The 26,920-nt window shown below is 42.2% G+C and overlaps 1 protein-coding gene and 1 long non-coding RNA gene across 2 annotated transcripts in view; one reads left to right on the top strand and one right to left on the bottom strand.

Moving 5' to 3' along the window:
* Positions 1–26,920, bottom strand: part of NCAPG (non-SMC condensin I complex subunit G) — a 40,119-nt gene that overhangs the window by 4,785 nt on the left and 8,414 nt on the right. The window contains exons 3-16 of the mRNA XM_069977452.1: positions 20,683–20,911; positions 20,230–20,375; positions 20,038–20,122; positions 19,766–19,958; positions 17,540–17,689; positions 10,402–10,542; positions 9,766–9,889; positions 8,745–8,834; positions 7,670–7,849; positions 7,474–7,584; positions 6,806–6,925; positions 4,983–5,294; positions 1,868–2,049; positions 402–576 (exon numbers count right to left, since the gene is read on the bottom strand). Coding sequence (XP_069833553.1) covers positions 402–576; positions 1,868–2,049; positions 4,983–5,294; positions 6,806–6,925; positions 7,474–7,584; positions 7,670–7,849; positions 8,745–8,834; positions 9,766–9,889; positions 10,402–10,542; positions 17,540–17,689; positions 19,766–19,958; positions 20,038–20,122; positions 20,230–20,375; positions 20,683–20,911 — 2,238 coding nt within the window. The remainder of the gene's footprint in view (positions 1–401; positions 577–1,867; positions 2,050–4,982; positions 5,295–6,805; positions 6,926–7,473; positions 7,585–7,669; positions 7,850–8,744; positions 8,835–9,765; positions 9,890–10,401; positions 10,543–17,539; positions 17,690–19,765; positions 19,959–20,037; positions 20,123–20,229; positions 20,376–20,682; positions 20,912–26,920) is intronic.
* Positions 3,922–26,920, top strand: part of LOC138797381 (uncharacterized) — a 50,053-nt gene continuing 27,054 nt past the window's right edge. Inside the window, exons 1-2 of the long non-coding RNA XR_011363925.1 lie at positions 3,922–3,974; positions 21,382–21,455. This is a non-coding gene — a long non-coding RNA (uncharacterized lncRNA). The remainder of the gene's footprint in view (positions 3,975–21,381; positions 21,456–26,920) is intronic.

The following is a 26,920-nucleotide window of genomic DNA, read 5'->3' as shown; positions in this document are numbered from 1 at the left end:
GATGCTCGGCTGCTAGGGAGAGGTTCGGCGATCTTAGTCTCCGGTAGTGTATGTCACACTGCCTGCGCTGGGAACGGTACCGGAGGCCGGGAACGGGCCGGGCCCTAGGTGAGTTAAATGTTTTTTTTATAGTGGTCGCTCCATACGGTGGGGATGGGGCCATTTTTGAGCCCCCCACCATATGGGGCGACCATACCCGGCGTATAAGATAACCCCCGACTTTAACCCAGATTTTTCGGGGTTAAAAAGTGGTCTTATACGCCGGAAAATACGGTACTATGACAAAAACCGTGAAACAGACAAAAATGCAGTCTGAACCCAGCCTTACCGTAACAAGCAAAAATATCATATATTGACAAATTCTGTAAGAGATCAGCGGATTGCTGATCGTATACAATTACCTGATAGTCCTGGGAATTTTTGGTTTGCTGCTTCAATCCACTAGGTCTTGTAAGATCGACCAGGAGCTCAGCAACATTGGAAACATCAACATCAGCCAGTGGGGAGGAGGCCGGAGCATTGAACAGCGTTTCTAAGGTGGGAATTAAAGCTTCTGCAAAGCACTCCTGATTTGTTCTATGGGAGAAGGTAGAAATGGACGTTTCATATACCATAGTGGACACAACACTGACTAATGCAGTTTTAAAAGTGAAGATAGATAGAATTGTAATGGTATAAGCTCATGACTTTATGGTTAGGAATAAGAATTTAGCAAAAAAATTGCCAGGTCTGAGATCTGCAAAATAGGCAAAACTGTCTCCTGCTATGCAGCAACTCTCAACTCCAGTCCTCAAGTTCCCCCAACAGGTCATTTTTTAGGAATATTTCCCAGGTGATACAATTCTACTCTGTGCTGATATCTGATGCCCGGTGTATAACTTTGTGCCGATCAGTGTAGGGACAACTCCTCACACTGTGTGTCTGTTTGCAGATTCTCTAGTGTGCCCTACGAGATGCAGCATGATATCTGCTCTCTTGCTTATAGAAGCTAAAAGGAAGGAGGAAACAAACTAAAGATGCAGTATGTATTATACTTTACTGTGTGAATTAGGGGATAGAGGTTTTGTCATTGACCTATCACTTCCTGCACATAGGGCTCAGAGCAAGTACAGTGATGAAAGCCCACCCTTCTCTCTCTCTCTCTGCAAAGCCAGAGGCATCATGGGAAATTTAAGTTAGACGAGCCATACCAACTAAAATAGGTCTCCAAAAGAGCCTCTATATCAGGTGTGTCAAACGGCAGCCCTCCAGCTGTTGCAAAACTACAGTTTTCATCATGTCTAGAAAGCTAAAGCTTTGGCTGGCCAGTCATGATGGGAATTGTAGTTTTGCAAGAGCTGGAGGGCTGAAGGTTCCCCATCCCTGCTCTATATCATTACCTATTAGCTTATACTGCTCTATATAGGCAAAAACAACTACATTCCTGGGGCGCTTCCGTAAGGCACTTGGCCTATTACCATGACAAGTACTTCAAAGTGTATTCTGACCAAAAATTTCATATAACATTTTTGTGCAAAAGCATATTATGAACATCTTTGATCAGATTTCTTGCGAATTTGTGGTGCCGATCCTGCATTGAAAAGCCGCAACAAAAATACATGGCAATATAACAATACAGACAGTAAAACCCCATTCACACAGAGATGCTTTTACGATAAACTTAAAGATTTTTTTTGTTTTTTTAAATCAGCAGCAGGCATATAATGGTAATGTAGCATATAAAGGTATAATGCAGCCAAATTGTGCTGCTAATCTGCATCTAATAGACACTTATATGCCCTTTATAAAGCTCACACAAATTCCCATGAAGCGGATGGCTTTCTTGCAGGTAAATATAGTGTCACAACCAGACAAAGATGAAGCTCACCGACAAGAATAGGCAAATATGGGGAAGAAAACCCCCAGACAGTGGCGCAGTTTTGTATCCTCTTCCGTCACTGGATTGTACCAAAGTAATATCAAACGGGATAAGAGTTTGGAACTGATCAGTCTTCCTGAGAACATGAGCTTGGCCAAGCCTTCAGCCGTTTCAGTCCTTATTTCTGGAATCTGATATTAAAGGGAAATAAAGGAATATACTGTTAAAACCCTGAAATAATTCAGATAAAAATGTTTATGAAACAGATGACCCATTTATTGTGATTAGAGCTAAAATGTTAAAGGGGTGTTAAAATAAAGAATTGGGGCTAAACATCTGACCAGTGGGCATTTGTGTATACCCTTCCCTCTAGCGGGAACTATTTAGAGGTGTCCCAAAAATTGCTCTATTGGGGGCACTTTATAGGCTTTCAAAGATCTTCCCTACTGCTTTGTTGGAGGTGTGGCAAGTATATAGGTTCACTGCTCCACATATGGTGGTCTTATGAAACTATATACAATTTATGGAAGCAAGTGAAAAAGAGGATAAAAGATTACACACTGCTCCATCCCCTGACGTGGTATTGCTAGCATTACGATTGGATGGTTTACCGCTTTTCCATTTCACAATAACCTTCCATAATCTTACAGCTATCTCTTGAGACTGGAAGTCCAGTTCTATCCCCTCACTAACCCAAATTTTAGCCACAGTGCACCATAATTATACAATGAAGGGATTGATAGCCCAATGCCAGGGTAATCACAAAGTATTCATGAAAAAAAAATGGGAGAATTGGTCTGATTTTTCAGAAGATATTTTAACCTATCTACATTTCATAGTTTTGATTAAAGTGACTATGTACCCACAATCTGACCCCCCCCCCCAAACCACTTGTACCTTCGGATAGCTGCTTTAAATCCAAGATATGTCCAGGTGATGCAGTTATTGTCCTAAAAAAACAACTTTTAAACTTGCAGCCCGTGCCCAACGGGAGTATCTGTGCCCTCACTTAGCACCACCCCTTGGTCCCTCCTCCCCACCCTCTTCATCATTAGGAATGCTCCAGGCAGATTGCCTCCTATTCCCCACCTGTGTTAGCCCGGCACATGGGCTGGATCAACAAGCACCTGTGCAAATCAACAATTTGATGGATCCAAACCAGCATGGCTTTACTGAGGGCCGATCATGTCCGACTAATCTCATTGATTATGCCACAAAAGTACTGGATGAAGGTGGTGCTGTGGATATCGCCTATCTGGACTTCAGCAAAGCTTTTGATACAGTTCCCCATAAAGAGCTGATAGAGAAGTTGGAGAAAATTGGACTTAATCCCTGTATAGTTTAGTGGATTTGTGGTTGGCTGAAGGATAGATATCAGAGGGTTGTTGTTAATGGTGTATATTCCAAGCAGAGACTGGTTACAAGTGGTGTGCCACAAGGGTCTGTTCTGGGTCCTATTCTTTTTAATATGTTTAATATGTACGGGCTACAAAAATGGTGGAGGGTGTAAGGCATAAACCATATCAGGAAAGACTTAAGGATTTGAATCTGTATAGTCTGGAGGAAAGAAGGGAAAGGGGGGACATGATTGAAACCTTTAAGTATATTAAAGGAATAAATAAGGTTAAAGAGGTGAGTGTTTTTATTAAAAAACTGAGCTCAAGAACAAGAGGACACAGTGAGAGGTTAGTTGGGGGAAAGATCAGAAGCAACATGAGAAAATATTATTTTACTGAAAGAGTAGTAGATACCTGGAACATACTTCCAGCAGAGGTGGTTGGTAAATCTACAATAACAGAATTTAAACACGCCTGGGATAAACATACATCTATCCTAAGATAATAAGAAAGAAAACACTAAAAGGGCAGACTAGATGGACCCAGTGGTCTTTTTCTGCCAACAATCTTCTATGTTTCTATGTAGAAAATGTTCCTGTGGCGTTCCTAATGATGAAGAGGGTGGGGAGGAGGGACGGAGGGGTGGTGCAAAGTTAGGGCATAGATTCTCCCGTTTGGCACGGGGCTGCCAGTCTAAAAGATGTTTTTTAGGACAATAACTGCATCACCTGCCGAACGGACCCCAGGACAGATCTTGCATTAAAAGCAGCTATCCGAAGGTACAAGTGGTTTAGGGGGGACAGATTGTGGGTACAGAGTCGCTTTAAGTATTGCCTTTCTAATTGTCCATGATCGTGTCTATTCACATGTACTGCCTGGAATGTGCATGTATATCTTTTCTTGTTATTCCAAATTGGATAATTCTATATTTGAAACACTGCACTTGTATCACATATTACCATGTTAAGGTTACATGCTACAAAAAGAAAAATGAAGAATTACGTTTTGATTCCTGCACATTCTGTGTGTAAAAATTTCTAAAGCTATTCCCTACAGACCCCTACAGCTCCAGATCTCTCCTTCAGAGATTGGTGACACCAGCATGTTATACCTAGCTAATAGTCAATATAGGTAGCTATTCTTTTGGTCTGTTTGTATAGGTCATGAAAATAATCCAGTTTAAGGGGGTTATTCAGCATTAGAAAAAAACACAGCTACTTCCTTGCAAAAACAGTGCAACGGAGGTCAAGAGTGGTGCAGTTTCTGGAAGAAAAAGAGGCCATGTTTTTACAAGCCCGGCTCAAAAGCAAAGCACCAAAAGGAAACATACCTATGAACTGATCGCAATCATTTGAATTGGACAGTTCAATAAAGATACTGAATCTCCGAACGGGAGATTGCTGCGATCCCCTATCCATCCTGGTTATTACAAAATAAAAAAAGTGATGACAATTGATTCATTTACCACCAGTTGTCATCGGTTTTAGATTTAAACAAAAAAACAAAAACCCCACAAGTGAGCCAGACTGCCAGATATATGTGAAAGAGGCCTAAGTCACCCACTGGTGGCATAAGAGCCTTGCACAAAGTATATCATACAGCATGGGCCACTATGAAAAATTTGGCACATGCTTAGACTTCTTTATGTTTATGACACCTAACCTTAGAGAGCATTAGTAAACATGGGCTACGGTCCTAGATTTCAGAAATGTGAGTCTGATACAGCACTATATGATATGGACAGTATCAGATCCACAGTATAGAAGCTTAGTAATATCGCTACATACCTCGCTGTCCAGAAATTCGGAGAACAGTGACAGTATGGCATTCACAGCTGATGCCTTTTCTACATCCTCTTCCTCTGTTTTCTTAGAGTCCGATTCCTCAGGCTCAGCTGGTTCACCTATCGTCTCAGGATTATTAGCTTCTGATTCTTCAGTCTCAGAGGATTCATTTATCTCTCCAGGATTATTATTCTGGGGATTTTCAGCGCTATCTAATTTTGATTTTGAAAAAATATCAAGTCCGAAAAGTAGAAGGAGGTCAATGACCGAATTCAGGGCACTGGTCCGTACTTTGACCTCATCAAGTTGTGAAATCTGCAAAAACAAAAAAACACGACATAAAAAAAGAATATTCGGCAGATATATTTGTTATACTTTGAGATTCTAAATTACTTACAATATTAATTCTACACTACAGGACAGACACAAAAGATCTGAACATGCTTCACCTATTCCAGCCATTCTATGATAGTTAGGGTACTATTACACGGAACGATAATCGCCCCGATTGGGCCCATTATCGCTCTGTGTAATAAATACAACGATCATCGGCTGATTGTTGATATAGGTTTGAACCTATAATTGTCGGGCGCCGACTGGCGGCTCACGATATACATTACTTATCCAGGTTGCAGGGCTCCTCTTGTGGTCTTCTCCCCGGGATCGCTGTGGCCAGTGATTGGCTGAGCGGCCTGTCAGCTGAGACAGGGCGCTCTGAGGCTGGTGCGCGCAGTACCCGGGGAGAAGACTGCAAGAGAAGCCCTGCAGCCTGAATAGGTAATGTATAAAGTTAAGCAAGGACTGCAAGGACATTGGTAACTATGTCCCTGCAGCCCTTGTTAAACGATAATCGGGCCGTGTAATAGGCCCAGTAAATAAACTCTGATCTAGCTCGTTTACAGTTATTATCAGGCCTTCATCGGCCCGTGTAATAACACCCTTAGGCAAGTGTAAGTTATAGAACAGAACCAGTTATGAGGATGCTCCACTAATGCAGTGGAGCACATCAATCCCATGATGTACAGCAGTTATGGGAGCTCCATGGTTAAAGGGGTAGTGCGGCGCTAAGAAATTATTCACAAAATAACACACATTACAAAGTTGTACAACTTTGTAATGTATGTTATGTATGTGAATGACCCCCTACCAGTGTACCCGGAAGTGTAGTGCAGTATACATACCTGATCAGTGTCAACCGACCCAGTCTGTAATCTTGTCAAAGAAGTCATCTTCGGGAGGCCGGCCAACCCGCTCCTGCTGTCCCTCCTGCGCGGCCGCGCCATCAGCTGCTCAACCGCGATTGGCTGAGCATAACTGTGCTCAGCCAATCGCGGCTGAGCACAGCTATGGCGTGGCAGAGGGGGGCCGTCATGAGGGACAGCAGGAGTGGGTCGGTCGGCCTCCCGGAGATGTCTTTGAAAAGATTACAGACGGGGTCTGTCAACACGGATCAGGAATGTATACTGCACTACACTTCCGGGTACACGGGCGGGGTCGGGAAACACTGGAAGGGGGCCATTCACATACATAACATACATTAAAAAGTTTTATAACTTTGTAACGTGTTATTTTGTGAATAATTTTTTAGCGCCGCACTACCCCTTTAACACTGGGTTTTAATCCGATCAGGAGTCTGACATCCTCAAGGAATTTGTAAAGATTTTTTTGCCACACTCAAAAAACACACTGGACTGATAAATTGTCTCTAGTGTGCCTTTCTCAAAATATTTATCAGACACCCAACAAGACTTGGGGCCTTAACCAAAAAGCAGCTGAAAATCTGCTCATAACATACAACATATACCCCAGCAGAGTATAGAACTGACCTGTAACAGCAGGGTTAGATGTTGCTTTGCAAAATCTTTGTTCTGTAATGCACAGCATCCAATACATAAGACAGCCATGTTTCTCACAGAGGGATGCACATTGGTTATACCTGGAAGAATCTGTAACAAAGCAAAAAGGCATTTAAAAGCAATGAGATTTTCTACACATTCTTTAGTGTTTAGTCCACACATTTCTAGGATCTTACTCCTCTGCATACTCTTATAATCCGGGTTGTGGAGTTGCAATAATGGGATTACGGTCTCATTTCATGTGCTACAAAGGGTACTGTAACATGGAAAACTGGTTGCAAAGGTGGACCATCCCTTTAAAAGGGAACCTGTCATCACCTTCATGCTGCCTGAACCACAAGTAATTGAGGTGATCCCCAGCAGGTGGCCTTGACCGATGGAAATATAAAATTTATTAAAATCCTTACTAGGCCAACCCTACCAAAAATCAAAGCGTTACACAGACCTCTGTAGCCCTGGGCTAAGTAAAGCTACTGCTCATTGTGTTGTCAATTACACTCTGCTTTTCCAACCTAAGGAATTTACACTGAATCTGAACAACCTGGATATTATAACCAGTCACAAACAATTGTTTACCACTATTGCAATCACATTGTATTTATCAAAAGCGACGTCTATGCCAGCGCTTGAACACTTACCAGGGACTGAATAATCTCATTCAATGTTCCTCCAAGTCCTTTAGAAAGCGAGATATGCTTCAGCAGCTCATTGCACATGATCAGGCACTTAAGGAGAGTTTCAGGGTCATTCTGTAAGGAGAGAAATGGCACTATATGCAGATACAGCTCAGACACATTTGCAAGTAAAAATGCAAACAATGGAGAATTATCAAACCTTTTCCACACGGACTTCTTTAAGTTCTGGCTCTTCTGCCTCTTTAATCAGCTGGGCTTTTAGTTTCTCCAGCTCCGCTACTTTTTCCTTTAATTCAGAGGCACGGCTGAAGTCTTGAGCATTTATAGACTCTTCTAAAGCTCCTTTGGTTTCAATGAGTTGCACCTTCACATCTGCAATCTGTAATATGGTACAAACATTTACCAAAAGCAATCTATTGAGATAGAAATACCCCTTTAAATACAATATTATGGGTAAACAAAAAGATTCTCTCCAGGTCGGTAAAATTCAATCCTTTATTTCTAAAAGGTTGGCACGTTTTGGGCTTACTCGCCCTTAGTCTGTTCTGTCAGGTCATCTGAGACTCACAGGTAAAGAGGGCGTCACCCGGAATAAGGTGGGATACAATCACAATCCATTCCCCACAGCGATAAGTGTAAAGCAGTGTGCATGTCCACGCCGCACAATAGACATTAACCTTTAAAAAATTATCGTTCAGCTGTAGGTTCTTTGTCCTGTCTGGCCCTCCTCCACATCCAATGAAATGTTTAGCGCTCCCAAGCAAAGTCGGGGTGACAGGCTCCCGACCCCCAGTTAGATCCCCTTATATGTACCTCATCCCGCTGCTGGAGCCGGTCCCGGGACGGAGATATCCTGGTCAGAAGCCGGCTCCATTCATTCTCTATGGACGCCAGACCTCTCTCTGCAGAGCGCACGCGCCGGCTTCTGACCGGGACATCTCCGCCCCGGGACCGGCTCTGGGAGTCGGCAGGATGAGATACGTATAAAGGAATTTAACTGGGGGTCGGGAACCTGTCACCCCGACACGCGGGGTGACAGGTCTCCTTTAAGCCTTAGGTCTTCCAGAACAAAAGGAGTCGGGAGGCGATTTTCCATTACATCGACCTCTATCTGCACCAACATCTTCTGTCGATTGATAGCCAGGAGAGCCCTATACACCTTATACTGACAGCCAAACCCGCCGCAAGCTCTGGGTACAGCAGACTAAAGTATAAGGTGTATGGAGGGGTTAAATAAAAAGAAATTATGACATTAAAATGTTATGCCAACTTGCCTTTAATTGCAGCTTTCTAGCTTCTGCAACATCCGGTGCGTTATCCACTGTGACAATTGGCTCTCGGAGCTCAGAAATAATTTCTGCTACCTATTATAACATAGATTGGGAAAATATATTATACAAAATGTTACAGTGCAAGAAAATATAATCTATAAGGTTTTGTGTCAGATCAAGATCACCATTCAAGGTTAAGGGAAGATCATCTCAATAAATCCTAATGATATGCACAATTCTACTAAACGCATATGCTAGGAATCTCAGCAATTATGCACAGAATGGGTTGAAGCACACCGTTACATAGTAAGGCTATGCACACAGTTTTATTACATCAGTAATAATTGCAGACATAAAACTGAACGGAATGGGAACTAACAGATGTTTAGCATTGTACTCAACAGTAAAAAAGGCAGTTTTCTGGGATGTAAAATGTACATTTATGGACCGTGTTATTGCTTAAAAAAAAAAAAAAAAAATCCCCCAAAATTGTGCACTTAGCATTAGGTTGAGAAACCCTCTAAGCTTGGGCAATTATTTTCTTGATATAAACCCTGTAAAGTTAATATGGCAGCAATTTGGTCATCAGCCATAAAGCAACAAGAACAAAGCATCAGTGATTCAATGACAGGACTCTTGAATGACAGGGCAGAAGTGCTCAGCTAAGCACCATGCCCCTAGAGCTGTCAATGGAGAGCAGAGCCAGGTGCTTACAGCCTCATAGTAAGTTTATGCACAGCTATCTCCAAGAGTCAAATCACAATCCAAGGCGCATAGTGCCCAGCTAGACACCTTGTCCTTTCATTTCAGCAATAGGTGAATGTGTCAGGACCCCCACTGAGCAAAACTTTTCACTATGAATTTCCCAATAGTTCTCTCAAACTACCGGTATACTTTAAAGACACATACATTGCCTACAGTCACCTGTTACATGTCAGATCCTATTTAGTTGGGTAGTGTAAAGAATGGTAATATATGAAGGTAAGATATGCAATATTATATACAGATCCTAAGTGCTACGTACGGTTAGAATCCGGCGGTCATCGTCTTTCAAAATATTAAGTAAGATTTCCACAAGAGAAGAAATAAAAGATGTCGGAATATTTGGCATGATGAGTATCTCCTGCAAGACGGCAAGAAGACGTTTCCTATAGGGTATAAATGGATCCAGTAACTATACAGTACCATAAACCAGCTTTTCATGAATCCTGCAGCTAAGTTCAAAATCACGGCCACAGATTATTATTGCTCATCCTTCCATCTGAGGTCTGGCAACAGAGTTAAAACGAATGCGGAGCAGGGGTTGGGAGCTAATAACCAATCAGATTTCAGCTAATTATTCACCATTCCTCTGAAAAATAAAAGCAGAACCCTGATTGGTTGCTTTAGGCACCTATATCAGTCTTTCCATGTAATAATAATGTATATAACCATGTAGGCATTTTATTGCAAATTTTATTTCTAATATACAGTGTGCATATAAAAAAGACATTATACCTGAATAATCGGACTCATTTCTGCAGATGTAGCACATGTATTACACTTGGGGAAGGCGTAATTTCAGTTATCAAGAAGTAACAGATGAATATAATGAAGTTGTGGGAAGGTTTCTATAGCAAAGGTAAAGTGACATAACACCCAATGAGTTATTGTGACCTACCTTCCTCCCTCCTCGCTGGTATCCAGGCAGCCTATTATATGAATCAGCTGCTGGCCTATGAACGCTTTAGTCATCAGGTCTTCAATTTTAGTCATATCTGCCTTCTCTTCCTCGGAGAGAACAGGGAGTGTGCGAAGAAAGCTACAGTGAGACATCAGTATATTATTATATATTTAGATATATTTTAGGAATAGAAACATAGAAGAGTGTCGGCAGAAAAAGACCACTGGGTCCATCTAGTCTGCCCTTTTAGTATTTTCTTTCTTATTATCTTAGGATAGATGTATGTTTATCCCAGGCGTGTTTAAATTCTGTTATTGTAGATTTACCAACCACCTCTGCTGGAAGTTTGTTCCAGGTATCTACTACTTCAGTAAAATAATATTTTCTCACATTGCTTCTGATCTTTCCCCCAACTAACCTCGCACTGTGTACTCTTGTTCTTGAGCTCAGTTTCTCACTAAAAACACTTCCCTCCTGAACCTTATTTAGTCCTTTAACATACTTAAAGTAACACTGTCACCTCCTTTGTGCATTCTGACATCTCTACACAGGTGTAAAGGGTAAATTTAGCGGTTTTCATACCTTATTTTATATTATACGTTATGGTGCTTGTTTAAGTAAAAAGTCATCTTTTATCAACTGCAGATTGTGTTAAGTGGGCGGGGCCTCGCATTATTAGTGCCACTTAGCCCCGCCCCCCAAAACGACCCAGTTGGCCCCACCCCTTGCCGGCCATTGGAACAGGTTGGCCGAAAGGTCTAGACCCCACCCCCTTTACGCTGGCCGACGGTGCAGTTGTGGGCGGGGCTAAGTGGCGCTAATGCCGCGAGGTCACGCCCACTTAATACAATCTGCAGTTTTTAAAAGGACACTTTACTTGAACAAGCACCATGACTTATGATATAAAATAAGTTATGAAAAACTCTAAATTTACCCTTTACACCTGTGTAGAGATGTCAGAATGCACAAAGGGGGTGACAGTGTCACTTTAAAGGTTTCAATCATGTCCCCCCTTTCCCTTCTTTCCTCCAGACTATACAGATTCAAATCCTTAAGTCTTTCCTGATATGGTTTATGCCTTACACCCTCCACCATCTTTGGACCCGTTCTATTTGATCAATGTCCTTTTTTAGATGAGGTCTCCAGAACTGGACACAGTATTCCAGATGTGGCCTCACCAGAGCTCTGCACAGCGGGATCACAATCTCCCTCTTCCTACTGGTTATACCTCTAGCTATACACCCCAGCATACGATTTGCTTTCCCCACCGCCTGGTTGCACTGGTGACTCATTTTAAGGCTGTCAGAAATCATTACCCCTAAATCCTTCTCTTCTGAAGTCTTTTCCAACACAGTACTGCCGATGTGATACCCGGATAGAGGATTGCTCCTCCCCAAGTGCATTATTTTACATCTGGAAACGTTGAACTTCAATTTTCACTGTATGGACCACTTATCTAGCAAAGCTAAATCATTTTCCATATTATTGACACCTCCAGGAATATCAACCCTATTGCACACTTTTGTGTAGTCAGCAAACTGACAAACTTTACCTACCAACCCTTCTCCTATGTCACTTACAAACATATTAAAAAGAATAGGACCCAGAAACAGACCCTTGTGGCACATCACTTGTAACCAGTCTCTGCTCAGAATATACACCATTACCAATGACCCCCTGATATCTATCCTTCAGCCAACCACAAATCCACTGAACTATCCAGGGATTAAGTCCAATTTTCTACAACTTCTCTATCAGCTCTTTGTAGGGAACTGTATTAAAAGCTTTGCTGAAGTCCAGATAGGCGATATCCACAGCACCACCTTCGTCCAGTACTTTTGTGGCATAATCAAAGAAATCAATGAGATTAGTCTGACATGATCGGCCCGCAGTAAAGCCATGCTGGTTTGAAAACATCAAATTGTTGATTCTTAGGTGATCCATTATCTTCTTTTTTAGAAGAGTTTCCATCATTTTTACTACTACAGATGTCAGGCTCACTGGCCTATAGTTACTGGGCTCTTCTCTATTCCCCTTCTTGTGGATTGGTATAACATTGGCTGTTCTCCAATCATACCTTCTATTATGTAACCAATCAGACAATCAAGAGACAATGTATATTTTTACAATGAGATTTGCTGACATAGAAAGAAGAACCAACATGCCAGCACAAAAACCGAAAACCATCAATAGTTTATTAGTATTCAACCATTTCAATTAACACAAAAGAAATACATGATGCCAGTGTGAACAGGGCACCATTAGGCTCTTAAGGCTGTGGGTTTTTTTTGTATAATAAAAATAAATGGTACAAATGGCTTCTTGATATAACTCCTATGTGTTCTGTAATATGGCATGGGGAGGGGATGGTTTACACACAATGCTGTACTATTTACAGTGTGGGACTGCACTATCCACAGCAGGTGTTTTCTGTGATACAATGGTGACTGCTGCACCCAAGGTGCTGGATATAGTCCCCGTGTCTATGTACTAGAGTATACTGGGTCCTGCTTGTCAGTAATGCTGAGAAGCTTAAAGGGGAAAAGGTCACATCCCTAGTGCTCTGTAACAACTCCCCCCTCAGTAACCTTTATCAGCTGGCAGAGCTCTCTGGCAGTATGCTCTGTAGCCTCTGTAGAGGTGGTGCAGTATTTTCGAAATATTAGTCTTTAAAGGAGTACTCCACTCAAACATAACTTTTGATATGAGCCAAAAAGACAGAAATGGCTGCACATCGCACCCATGGCTGACACGAAAGCTTATTCAGCTACATTTAAAACCAACATCAGAAGTTAGTATATATTTTGGCCAAACCATATTGCCTCATGTACCACGTGCAGGTCTTCTGATACACACGAGTCCCTAACCAAAACACATCACTGTGCCGGTCAGTGACCACAATCCCCGCAAAACGTGCACAAGCAGAGAAGGGGGGCCACGGAATGGCCCTGCAACCCCATTGTCACAGGACCAGACCCTAAAGGGCCCCCACTTACCCCGCAGGCGCCACCGGCGGAAAAAGTGGACGCCAAGCAACACAAGTGTGAATAAGCTCTTACCTCTCTCTCCAATCCTCTGCAGGTAGAATGGGAGAATACTAGGAGATCCTCCCCTTATGTACACAGGTGCTTCCTGCTAATTTGGATCACATGGGTCTTACAAAGCACGAGTGCTAGCCACAATAAAAAAAGGGACAGAATACAGAAAATATGCACAAGCCAAAAAGATTTGGCCAAATTATATACTAACTTCTGATGTTGGTTTTAAATGTAGCTGAAAAAGCTTTCGTGTCAGCCATGGGTGCGATGTGCAGCCATTTCTGTCTTTTTGGCTTGTGCATATTTTATGTATTCTGTCCCTTTTTTCATTGTGGCTAGCACTCGTGCTTTGTAAGACCCATGTGATCCAAATTAGCAGGAAGCACCTGTGTACATAAGAGGAGGATCTCCTAGTACTCTCCCATTCTACCTGCAGAGGAATGGAGAGAGAGTTAAGAGCTTGTTCACACTTGTGTTGCTTGGCAACCACTTTTTCCGCCTGCGGGGTTCGGGGGGGCCCTTTAGGGTTTGGTCCTGTGACAATGGGGTTGCAGGGCCATTCCGTGGCCCCCCTTCTCTGCTTGCACACGTCTTGCGGGGATTGTGGTCGCTGACCGGCACAGTGATGTTTTATGGTTAGGGACTCATGTGTATCAGAAGACCTGCACGTGGTACATGAGGCAATATGGTTTGGCCAAAATATATACTAACTTCTGATGTTGGTTTTAAATGTAGCTGAATAAGCTTTCGTGTCAGCCATGGGTGCGATGTGCAGCCATTTCTGTCTTTTTGGCTTGTGCATAACTTTTGATATGTTGCTGGCCATGGTAAGACTGACAATTCATTCCTTCATTCGTATTATCTATTCAGTCTCCTTCACTCAGTTCTGAGCTGCTGCTTTCTGATGAAAATACAAAAATCTGTGTGTGAGCTTTTCTCTCTGTCTCGCCCTCCTCACCCTCCGTTCTGAGACAGCTGATGTAAACAAGTCCCTGGCATGCTTTATTTGCAACATTGTAGCTTCTTTGTAATGCTGGGAGGGTTAATCACTGTGAGTTCATTAGCAACGTGACCTCAGAATAACCCTCCCAGCATTACAAAGAAGCTATTATGTTGCAGATAAGGCCAGTCAGAGACTTGTTTACATCAGCTGTCTCAGAAGGGAGGGTGAGAAGGGGGAGACAGAGAGAAAAGCTCACACACAGATTTGTGTGTCTTCAGTAAAAAGTAGCACCTCAGAACTGGGTGAATGAATGTATGAAAGGAATTCTTAGTCTCACCATGGGCAGCAACATATCAAAAGGTATGTTTGAGAGAAATACCCCTTTAATCCCTGCTCCCAATAACTGGTAAGTAGGCATGGGGGTAGAGCAGTAGTGACATGCAGCCACACTGCCTCCACCTATTTCCCAACCACTCACACTCAAGTGCTGCATAACTGCATGCCGCTACTGCTCAGCCCCAATGCCTACTCACTTGTTGCTGGGAGCAGGGATAAAGAATATCCCTGGAAAATGCTGCAGACTACCCTTTACAGGGACGGTTTGCCATTTAGAGCACCAGGGATGTCATTGCCTTTAATACGCAGCAACACAAATACAAAAAAGTATATGACTGATGTTGAAAACTGTTAGCCAGTCTGCTAGCTTCACTTGGCTCTAGAATTGAATAGAACAGCATTACACACGTACACCCCTCTTCAGCTGATCACTGGGGCCCAGCCACAGACCCTAACTGATGAGACACTCATCTTCTATTTTGTGGATAGTGGGATGAGGGTCTTGTTGGCTAACCCCTTTACAGTGTGAAAGTAGGAAAGAGAGAATGTAAATTAGAGCTACATAAATTCTACAAAATAAAAATCAGAGCCATTGCGCCGACTATTTTTAAAATGTTTCTCCTGTGTGTTGGAGATGTAACCAGGATCAGAGTTCTCTGCCACATATCTTTTCAGTCTGAAAAGTCTGGGTCAGGCTGACCCAGGCTGAAGGTGTTTTGAACAGGGGTTCCGGTCTACATTTTCAGATGTCATTCTACCATTAGCAGTGAATACTAACCGGATTAACCCTTTGAGGACCAGAACCAAAATGACCCAGTGGACCCCGCAAATTTAAAAATTTTTGCGTTTTTGTTTTTCCTCCTCCCCTTCTAAGAGCTCTAGCACTTTCAGTTTTCTATCTACAGGGCCATGTGAGTGCTTGTTGTTTACAGGAGTAGTTGTGTTTTGTAATGGCGTCTTTCATTCTATCATAAAGTATATGACAGAACCACCCAAAATATTATTTATGAAAATATAAATTGGTGAAATTGGATAAAAGAATGCAATATGGTAACTTTTGGGGGGGTTCCAATTCACTATACGGTAAAAGATGTGATACCATTATTCTATACGTCAGTCCGAACACAACCATATGCAGGTTTATACAGATTCTCTTATGTTATATATTTTTTTTTTTTATTAAATCCTTTTTTTTTTGCAATTATTAATAAAATGGTCCTAGTGATCGCCATTATCTCTACTTTTTATTAATAACATATTTGTGTAACTTGGTCGCTTTGATCAATTTTTATTTATAATATATTTATTACTAATAATAATAATAATAATAATAATAATAATAATAATAATAATAATAATAATAATAATAATAATAATAATAATAATAATAAAATAAGCCTAATCCACTCTTTTAGTTTACGTCGTTCGCCAGACAGGATGACAATTGTAATATTTTAATAGATCAGACAATTACGCGTGCTACAGTATATATGATGTTTATTTATATATATATTTTATTTATATAATGGGATAAGGGGTGATTTTAATCTTTATTGAGGGGCTTAGGTGTATTTTTAAAAACATTTTTACTGTGGGGGTCCCAATTGGTAAGTGACAGGAGCTGCTCCTGTCACTTAGGGTGCCTTTACACAGAGATTTATCCGACAGATTTTTGAAGCCAAAGCCAGGAAAGGACTATAAGCAGAGAATAGGTCATAAAGAAAAGATTGGGATTTCTCCTCTTTTCAAATCCATTCCTGGCTTTGGCTTCCAAAATCTGTAAAATAAATCTCTGTGTGTAAAGGCACCCTTACACTTAAATGCTGCGATCACAAAGTTTAAGGGGTTAATGACAGGCTGCAGCCTGTGATTAACCTTGAGGGCCCGACTGCTGAATGCAGCAAGCCCCCACCTGCTATGAAGCGCTATCCGCTCCGGAGCGCGCTTCATAGCTCCATAGACACTCAGGATGTACATGTACGTCCTTGGTTGTCTGGTGACAGACTTCCAGGACGTACATGTACGTCCAGGGGTTAAAATCCCCCAGCCAAGCTCCGGCTCCATACCTTTATGGACGCAAAATGTCTGACAGCTTTCATGTTTGTTCATTGATTATTAACATTTCCATGGCCCCTGTATTATTTGATGCTGACCCCACTTCTTCTCTGAAGTTTGACTACAGCCTGGGTTGTCACTAAATGTGTATAAGATCTTTGTCATAAACCTGCCGTTTTATATGCTCATTAATACCATTGGTATAAAAAACCACAAACTTGTTAGAAATAAACAGTTAAAAAAAAAAAAAAGGAGAATTAACACGTAACTAAATAGTAATTTCAGCTATTTGGTTTACCCCCCTGTGGCCCCTGATGAGCACTGAAATAAGGTGGAGTTCACTCCATTATTCTCTAACCGTATTGATACATAAGAAGGTAAACCAACGTCTGCAGTAAATGGCAGGTTTTTGTCCTCAGATAGCATGTAAACAAGTACATACAATAGCCGTATTTATTGTGTGGTTTTTATGAATATTCACCTACGCTTACCACCTGATCCATTCTGTGTATAACCCGCCTCACACAGGCCTTTCTTTTAATACAAGCACCCGAGCGGATCTCTTCCTCGGCAGAAGCCGCACATTATCATACCAGCGACTGAATAGTGTTGACTTGCCTTTACATAGCTACATATTTTACTATTATATAGAAGCTATGCTCAAACTATTTATTAGCTGCATAACAATGATGATGGAGCCACCGATGTGACTGTGGAAAGAATGCGAAAAAAAATAGGAAGAAAACAGACAAGATGCCGTTACCTCAGCAAATACTCCACATACACAGCCGGCTCGGGTAAAATCTGCTCGAGTGCAGCCTCCCCCTCATCTTCTTTTGCTTTGAAGTACTCACAGAGTGCTTTCCAATATAATACATTTTCTGGACTCAACGAGTCCAAGGGGATCAGTTTCCTAAGGCAGAAAAAAAACTGATTTGAAGACCTAAAACTAGTTCAGAAATGGCAAAAAACTAGCACGGGCCTGTAAGAAGGCGAGAGCAAGAGAACATCAGTCTTAGGTTCAGTTTTCTCATGATGAGAACAATATAAAAATCAAGAGGCAAGAACAGCTTACCTACTGTTAAATTCTATGATAAACTAAAATGGGTATAACCCAACTGAACCCTATCAAAAAACACATAATAAAAATGCCAAAAAACCCAGCTGTCTATTCTAAATTTCATGCCCTCTTTCACTGTTTCAAGCCTACATTCTAAAGCTGTTGTTTTTTTAGATTTTCACAGCATCGATTTAAGAATGGGGCACTGAGTAAGGCCATGTTCCCACTGCCGTGATTACTACGGAACTTACGTAGTGGTACCGTCAAAGGATTCCCGGCCAGAGTGTATACACATAGTATACACTCTTGACAGAATGCCTAGCGGCGCCGGAAGTACCTGACATGTCAGTTTTCTGTGGCCACTATTCAATGAATGGCGGCCGCAGAGAACCTGTCAGTTCACACAATGGAGCGTGCTCATCCAAATTCAGCAGCAGTAAAGATCATCCAGCCGGTACTGCCGAGATGAACTTTTCTGACACCGGCCATTCCGTAACCCGGCCAGGTCACGGAATGACCGGTGTCTTACTAACTGAGAACATGGCCTAAGTCTGCATTTGCATGTTCCATGTTTGCTCCATGAAGAACAAACGAGAAATCCCTGTATAATAACCTGTCATTTTTATCATAAGGTGCACTCCATAAAAACACACCACACACATTTTTTTACTCATTAACAGGGTAAAAAGGGTTACCACAAGATTATTACTCAATGGGATTGATGAAATCCAGCTGCTGGGAGACCCACGATCATGAGAATGGTGGTCCCTCGTGCCTTAAGGGGTATGGAAATGCTTGACCACCATTCCATGCCGTGGGGTTGTCCTTAAGTCAACCACATATTTCTGCAAGCTCCGTTGAAAAGAATATATAAATTTTGTACTAAATATCCTCATTGTCACTGAAAAACAGTAAGTTGGTAGGGGTTGGCCGTAGATTTTATGAAAGCGCTGTATCTGTAAAGATGTGCTATTAAGCCTACATACAAATCCTTTTGCTGTGTTCTGTTTTCGCTACAGGAGAAGCCCCACCACCCCGCCGCCCTGTCCTGGCCAGTCATGTTTGTGGTGGTCTAGTCCATAGTATGGCCAAGCATTAAGGAAGATGTGACCATGCCCCCCCTCAGCGTCCTCTCATTGTGCCTCCACATGCCTATGGAAGACAGCTAGGGAGGAGCATGGTCACATGGGTTCACCAGTCCTTCTCTTAAATCACTGAGAAATCCCATGACCTGCTATAAAAGCGTAGTGTTCACAGCTGTGAATACCTTTTTATGTGGGGGGGGAAAAGAAAATTAACCCTTAAAAAGGGGTAGTTCAGCAAAAAAAAAATTCTTCCAAATCAACTGGTGGCAGAAATTTGTAATTTACTTCTATCTCATATCTTCCAGTACTTATCAGCTGCTGTATGCCCTGCAGAAAGTGGTGTCTTCTTTCCAGTCTGACACAGTGCTCTGTTGCCGCTTCTGTCTGTGACAGGAACTGTCCAAAGCAGTAGCAAATCCACATGGAAAACCTCATAGAAAAGATTACACCTAGAGATGAGCTAACCTCGAGCATGCTCGAGTCCATCTGAACCCGATCATTTGGCATTTGATTAGCGGTGGCTGCTGAAGTTGGATAAAGCTCTAAGGTTGTCTGGAAAACATGGATATAGCCAATGACTATATCCATGTTTTCCACATAGCCTTAGGGCTTTAGCCAACTTCAGCAGCCACCGCTAATCAAATGCCGAACGATCGGGTTCGGATGGACTCAAGCATGCTCATCTCTAATTACACCACTTCCTGCAGGACATACAGCAGCTTATAAGTACTGAAAGTCTTAAGATCTTTAAATAGAAGGCACCAGTTGATTATAAAGATTTTTTTTTTTTTACTACCGCTTTAAACAGTGGAATAAAAAAAAAAAATCCTCAACCATCTTTCACCTTTCATCAATGTTTTTACACTTCTCGACAAGTTCACTGACAGAGGAAAGAGAGAACATGGAATTGAGTGCAGAAACCGCAACTTCTGGAGAATTTTCCACATCCAGACGGTGAAGCAGCTCCAGCACATTCCCCTCGGTGTACTTCAGCCAGGACTGCAAGAGCTTCTTCTGCATGACTTCCTTTACAGCATCTGTAATACAAGGAACTTTACTGTAGACGACCAAATAGAAAACTATCTGAGAGCACAATACAATACCCAGAGGCCTCACCTGATCTGTCATTCAGGCCTAGCTGCAGGAGGCTAACTCTCTGTGCAATTGTTAGGGCTCGTAAATGGACCTTCTCTGCTAAAACCTGTATAAGAGGCATATGAGAGAACACGTTAGATGACAAATGCTTATTGTACAATGGAGGTGGAATCCATAGACCAAAACACACAGCAACTACTACTATTACAGTACCTGATATGCAAGCTTCCTCACAAGTTCCTTCACATCCATGGTTCTGCCGACAATCTTTGGCAAAGTCCTGGCAGATGGAGCGATACAAGACAACACCGCCCTACGCACTTCTGCGTTGAGATCATTTTCCAACAGATGCATGTAAGCTATAAAAGAAAGCAAAGGCAATGAGCCAATAGGGACTTCCACAGGGATACAACATTACATACAACTATTACTGGTGCATGCTTTATCTCTGCTTCTAGGTACGCAGAGGTGAAGGTCCAGCCAAGGATTCATGGGCTGTTTCCACCTTGGACATGTAAGGCATATCTACAGGATGTGGTTCCCCCATTTTCACTTGGACACTTGTATGGTATCCTGCACATATGTCTGAATTGTCCATGGTGGGAATTACCACTTGGCTCAATCAAACATTGGTATTATTATCTGATGCCATCATTTCAGTCTTACCCGTGGTAACTGGGCAGTCCACATCACTCGGGTCCTGAAGCCTGGCCAGAGCCAGTACCGCCTGGATCCGCACATTGGGCACTCGGTCTGTTATGCGAATAAGCATGGCGTCATGGATCTTATCAAACAAATCATCGTCAATCAGAGCATTTTCCGGCAGGTTTACCAACAGCTTATAGATGAGCTGGCACACTCGAAACCTCACTGCATTGCTGTTGGCAACATGAGACTGAAAGATGAAAAAAAAAAAAAAAACAGAAAATCTAAGCTGTAATACAGTCAAAAAGGTAAAATAAAGTATAAAATAAATAGAAAAGAAAAAAAACATTATATACATTGATTGTACAAATTCATATATACCTTTCCAGACCTCATTTTTCTGTATGCCTTTCTTAGGACATCATCGCCATCTAGTGTTCATAGTCGTATAACACCAGGAATTTTTTAACTATTCATACCAGACACTGATTATTTCTTTCTAATCTTTTTTTTATTTTCTGACTGTAGAAAAATAAACAATTATGGAAGTGTCCATCTTGGCTGAGCTGGTAACAGCACTTAGAGATATGCTTTACAGCAGCCACATGGAGCAAACGCAGCTGTGTGAAGGATCATGTTTTTACATCATGACCTGTAGTTTTTATGTTCCAGTATGTGGTGTGACCGAAAATTGGCAATTGTTTTTTTTTTCTGTTCCAGGTTACATTTGCAGTTCCATGTGGAATGAGGATTTGCTAAGTATTCTAAGGGGCCCAGACATAGTAATGCCTCAGGTAATACATACAAAATCAAAAACCACCTAAGGATCTGCCCTTTATAGGCATCTAAATGCAGTAACCATTTAACTCCACATTTGCCACATACGTACACTGGGGGCCTAAGGAGGTTTAAATAATAGTCCTGACCTTGCTGTATACAGCACTTGCTAACTCTTGTCCTCTGTTATCAGCTAGGATTACAGCCTGTCCTGTATAGCCCCAAAATTTGGGAATATTCTGTAACAATCTTGACCTTGGGCAGTGTATACAACACTCGCTCATTGTTGTTCTGTTATCGTCCATTATTACAGGGTGGTACGCAGTGAATATATAAACTGTTGCTCTCTGTTATTAACTATTAGCAGAAATCCCTGGCCTACTTTAAATTGGAAGGACATCATGAAGTGTTGGACTATACACTGGAAGAGGTAGATGACCAGTTTTCTCTTATTAATCCAGTTTCACAGGAGTGTAATATAACTAGCTGCAGGTTAAAGGGGAATATCAGCAGGTTATACAAATATAACCTGATGACAGCTCTCTAGTTTGCACGGGCGCTGAGGACGCTGTTCCCGTGCGGTTTGTTGGGAAATCCTAGTCATTAGCAGCACTGAGGGCGGTCCTACCCTGCTGATAGTACCCCTTTAAATGACCTGATCTATTGTAATCATAGTGATCTGTGATACTGTTAGTTCAGGTCATCAGACTGTGGCCAATGTCCATAGCAATCAGGTGTGCCCGCGCTCCAAATTGCCATAGCCCACAATGTAAAGTACAGCCGGGAGCCATACTTTACACTGTGAGTACCCCTTTAAATGACCTGATCTATTGTAATCATAGTGATCTGTGATACTGTTAGTTCAGGTCATCAGACTGTGGCCAATGTCCATAGCAATCAGGTGTGCCCGCGCTCCAAATTGCCATAGCCCACAATGTAAAGTACAGCCGGGAGCCATACTTTACACTGTGAGTACAGGCTATCTTGTATGGCCGCTGTTCACTGAATAGTGGGCGCACAAAATAAACCTGTCAGTCCATTTTGTGCGGCCGCAGAGAACCACGGTCGTAGCGTATACAGAGTGTATATCCTATGGCCATGATTCCATACACTGTAATGTAATTGCTCAATGTCATTAAACGACCGTTGTTGCAACCTGCAACAACGACTGTTTAATGCTTGAATACAATGTGTGAACACGGCCTTAAAGTATAGCTGTCATTTCAAACAACTTTGCTGAAATCATTAGTAAAAGCAATTTCTAACCCCCCTTTACTTTTGCTTTTTCTTCCTCGTGTTTAAAAGGCCACAGCACTTGTATTTTTCACCTAAAGACCCAGATGAGTCCTTATTTTTTGAGGCAAAAATTGTACTTACAGACTTAATATTTACATATATGCAGCAAAGCGGGAAAAAATGTGTACTAATTTAATTAAAAAAAAGGGCAATTTTTTTTTTTTTTTTGGGGTGGGGGTCGTGTTTACGCCATTTGCCATATTTTCTATGTTCCTCGAGCCAGCACGATTACAACAATATGTAACTTGTACATATTTTCTTTTACCTCACTGCTCTTAAAAAATTAAAACCTTTTGAAAAAAAATAGATATGATTAAAATTACCATCCTTATAACACTTTTATCCTTTGTTCTATAGGGCTGTGTGAGTTGTCATTTTTTTTTCTGTCATGATCTGTACTTTCTATCATATATGCGACTTTTTGATCACTTTTTATTACAATTTTTCTGAATTTTATGCGACCAAAAATCTGATATTTGCACTTTGGCATTTACCACAGCAGATCAGGAATACCATTATTTAATAGTTTGTGTGATTTCGCACATGGCGATACCATATATGAGGTGGCAATCCATCCACTAGACACCAGGGGTGGTCTTTGGAGAGCATTTAAATGCAGTTCTGACAGCTGCACCTAAATGCTCAATCAGCCAACATGGCAAGTGGTGCCATTCAGAGCGAGGTCACGGTGCGACCAACTCTGACCTCCCCCAGCGGCACAATAACATACCAGATACGTCATGGGACACTAAGGGGTTAAGCAACTCTGTAAAAAATCTTCCTTCTGTATTCACAAGGCTGCCCCCCTCCTTATCTGTAGCAGAGAAGTAACGTAAAGCAAGAATTATTACTCACCGATAATTCACTTTTTATGAGTCCATCATGACAGCACCACATGGAGGATGTCACCCTTGACCTAACAGGAACAGGAAATACAGAGAGAGGTTAAAAGGGCACTTCCCCAATCCCACCTCAGTGTTATTATAACGAAACCATAGGATCAACAACACATAGGGAGGGAAATCTAAGGGTGCTGTCATGATGGACTCATAAAAAGTGAATTATCGGTGAGTAATTCTTGCTTTATACATCGTCCACATGACAGCACCACATGGAGACATACCAACTTAGACTTTCAGGGCGGGACCACAGCGTGTAGCACCTTTCTCCCGAAAGCCATGTCTTGGGAAGTACCCACATCCAGCCGGTAATGCCTGAAGAAGGTATGAGGCGAGGACCAGGTAGCAGCCTTGCAAATTTGTTCAAGAGAGGCTGCTGATTTGGCTGCCCAGGAGACTGCAGTGGCTCTGGTAGAATGAGCTTTGAGACCTGATGGAGCTTCTTTCCCTCTGGCCGAGTAAGATTCACAGATGGCAGTCTTGATCCAACGGGCTATAGAACCTTTGGAGGCCTTTTTACCTTTGTTAGGGCCTTGAAATTGGACCAACAGATTTTCATCTTTCCTCCACGGTTTTGTGGTTTCCAGGTACTGAAGAATAGCACGTCTTACGTCCAGGTGATGAAATGACTCTTCCTTCTCATTTTTCGGATTGTCACAGAATGAAGGAATAATAATATCCTATGAAAATTGGTCACAACTTTTGGTAGAAAAACAGGATTTAATTTAAATACTATTTTGTCATCTAGAATGGTACAGTAGGGTTGCATAATAGATAAGGCTTGAATCTCTCCTACCCTCCTTGCTGTTGTTATAGCAATAAGAAAAGCGGTTTTGATGGTAAGTAGTTTTAAAGAGATCTCATGTAAGGGCTCAAATGGTCTGTCTGAGAGACCCAAAAGAACAGTATTCAAGTCCCAAGGGGCTGTTAGATTTTTTATCTTCGGCCTGATTCTGGATACTGCCCTGAAGAATCTTTTGATCCACTGATGCTCTGCAATTCTGGTATCATAAATGCATCCTAAAGCCGAGACCTGAACCTTCAAAGTACTTAAGGAGAGACCCTTGTCTAATCCAGCTTGTAGAAAGTCCAATATTTTAGGAATATCTGGTTGTGTCAAATCCGGTGGCGGATCTCCACACCAGGAGCAAAACTTCTTCCATTGTTTAAGGTATATGGCAGATGTTATTTCTTTTTTACTTTTCAGAAGAGTATTTACTACTCTAGAGGACAAACCTCTGGCTGTGAGGATGGACCTTTCAGTAGCCAGGCAGTTAAATGGAGGTTTTGTAGGTCCGGATGATGAAGAGGTCCCTGGGATAGGAGATCTGCTCTGAGAGGAAGAGGAAAGGGATCTTGAATTGACATGGAGGATAGGAGACTGAACCAACTCCTCTTTGGCCAGTGGGGAGCTATGAAGATCACCGTGGTATTGCTGGAGCGTATCTTTTGTAGAGCTCTCGGGATGAGAGGTAGAGGAGGAAACGCATAAGCCAGATGAAAATTCCAGTCTTGTTGGAGAGCATCCAATCCTGTTGGATAATCCCGAGGGTTCAGGCTGAAGAATTTTCCTGTCTTCCTGTTGGATTTTGAGGCGAACAGGTCCACCTGTGGAAAACCCCATCTGTCTGCAAGTTGATAGAAGATCTGGGAACTGAGTTCCCATTCCCCAGGGTGTATTATTTTGCGACTTAAAAAGTCTGCCAATTTGTTGTCCACTCCCCTTAGATGGACTGCTGAGATAGATCTCACCTTGCCTTCTGCCCAAGAGAAGATTTTTCTGGATAACAGCTGCAGAAGTTTGCATCTTGTCCCTCCTTGGTGGCGAAGATATGCTACCACCGTCGAGTTGTCCGAATAGACCTTTATATGGTTGTTGAGGAGCAGGTATTCCGCCATCTTCAGAGACTCCCAGACTGCAGCCAGCTCTCGAAAGTTGGAGGACTGGGCACTGATTTCTTCCGACCAACGACCCTGAAAATGAAAGCCCTGAATGTGAGCACCCCAACCTGATTGGCTGGCATCCGTGGTCACCATAACTACTGGATCCAGAATCCAAGGGCAACCTTTCTGTAGATTGGACTCCTTCAGCCACCAGAGGAGCGAAATCTTCACTTTTTGTGAAATCGTCATACGTTTGTCCAATGTTAAGGGGGATCTGTTCCACACATGAAGTATATCGCCCTGTAGGATGCGAACATGGTGTTGGCACCAAGGTACCGCTGGGATGGTTGCGGTCATAGAACCCAAGAGCGACATGGCCTTCCGGATTGTGGTGGATTTTTTCTTCCTGAAGGAGGCAATGTTTGTCATTAACATATTCACCTTGTCTTGAGGCAGGAAAGTTTTCTGCAGGTGTGAATCCAGGATCATTCCCAGGAATTTCTTCCTGCAGGCTGGTGTTAAATCTGATTTGTCCAGGTTTATTATCCAGCCGAGATCCTGTAGGATAGAAATAGTTATCTGAATCTGTACAGATAGGATAGATGGAGATGGAGCGACTAGCAGGAGATCGTCCAGATATGGAACGATAGTTATCTCCTGTTTCCTTAGATAGGCTACTACTTCCAACATAATCTTTGTGAATAGCCATGGGGCCGATGAGATTCCGAACGGTAGGGCTTGAAATTGGTAGTGGACTAGTTGATGCTGTGTCTGAACTGCGAATCTGAGGTATTTCTGATGCGCAGGGTGAATGGGTATGTGGAAGTAAGCATCTTTCAAGTCTAAGGTTGCTAGTGATGCCCCCTGATGGATGAGGGGAATGGTAGTTTTCACTGTCTCCATCTTGAATTTCTTGTGTTTGATAGATCGGTTTAGAGGTCTGAGATTGACTATTGTCCTGTAAGTCCCATTGGGTTTCGGGACTAGGAAAAGGGTTGAGTAATGACCCAAACCGATTTCCTCCTGGGGAACAGGGATGATTGCTCCTAATAGTAGCAGATCCCGAACCCCCTTCATCACACAATCCATCATTAGTTTTGAATAGAAGTGGGTTATACAGAATTTTTTTGGGGGAAGGGAGGAGAAGTCTATTAAGTACCCACTGTTCAGGATGTTTAAGATGAACTGGTTGTTTGTTATCTTCTCCCATTGACTGTGGAATAAAGATAGCCTTCCCCCCACTCTGGAGCGGTCACTTGTTTTTTCCCTCAGAAGAGGGATTAAGGAGGAATCCCTTGCCGCGTCCTCCTTTTGGGTAGGCCCATCTTCCTCCTTTGCCTTTACCTTTAAACTCGTCCCTTCTGTGGGTGTACTGTGTATAGTGACGAAAAGGTTTCTTACCT

This window comes from Dendropsophus ebraccatus, chromosome 7 (assembly GCF_027789765.1).
Source record: "Dendropsophus ebraccatus isolate aDenEbr1 chromosome 7, aDenEbr1.pat, whole genome shotgun sequence".
NCBI lineage: Eukaryota > Metazoa > Chordata > Amphibia > Anura > Hylidae > Dendropsophus > Dendropsophus ebraccatus.
The sequence above is the reverse complement of the archived record's forward strand: the minus strand, read 5'-3'. Positions and strand labels throughout refer to the sequence as shown.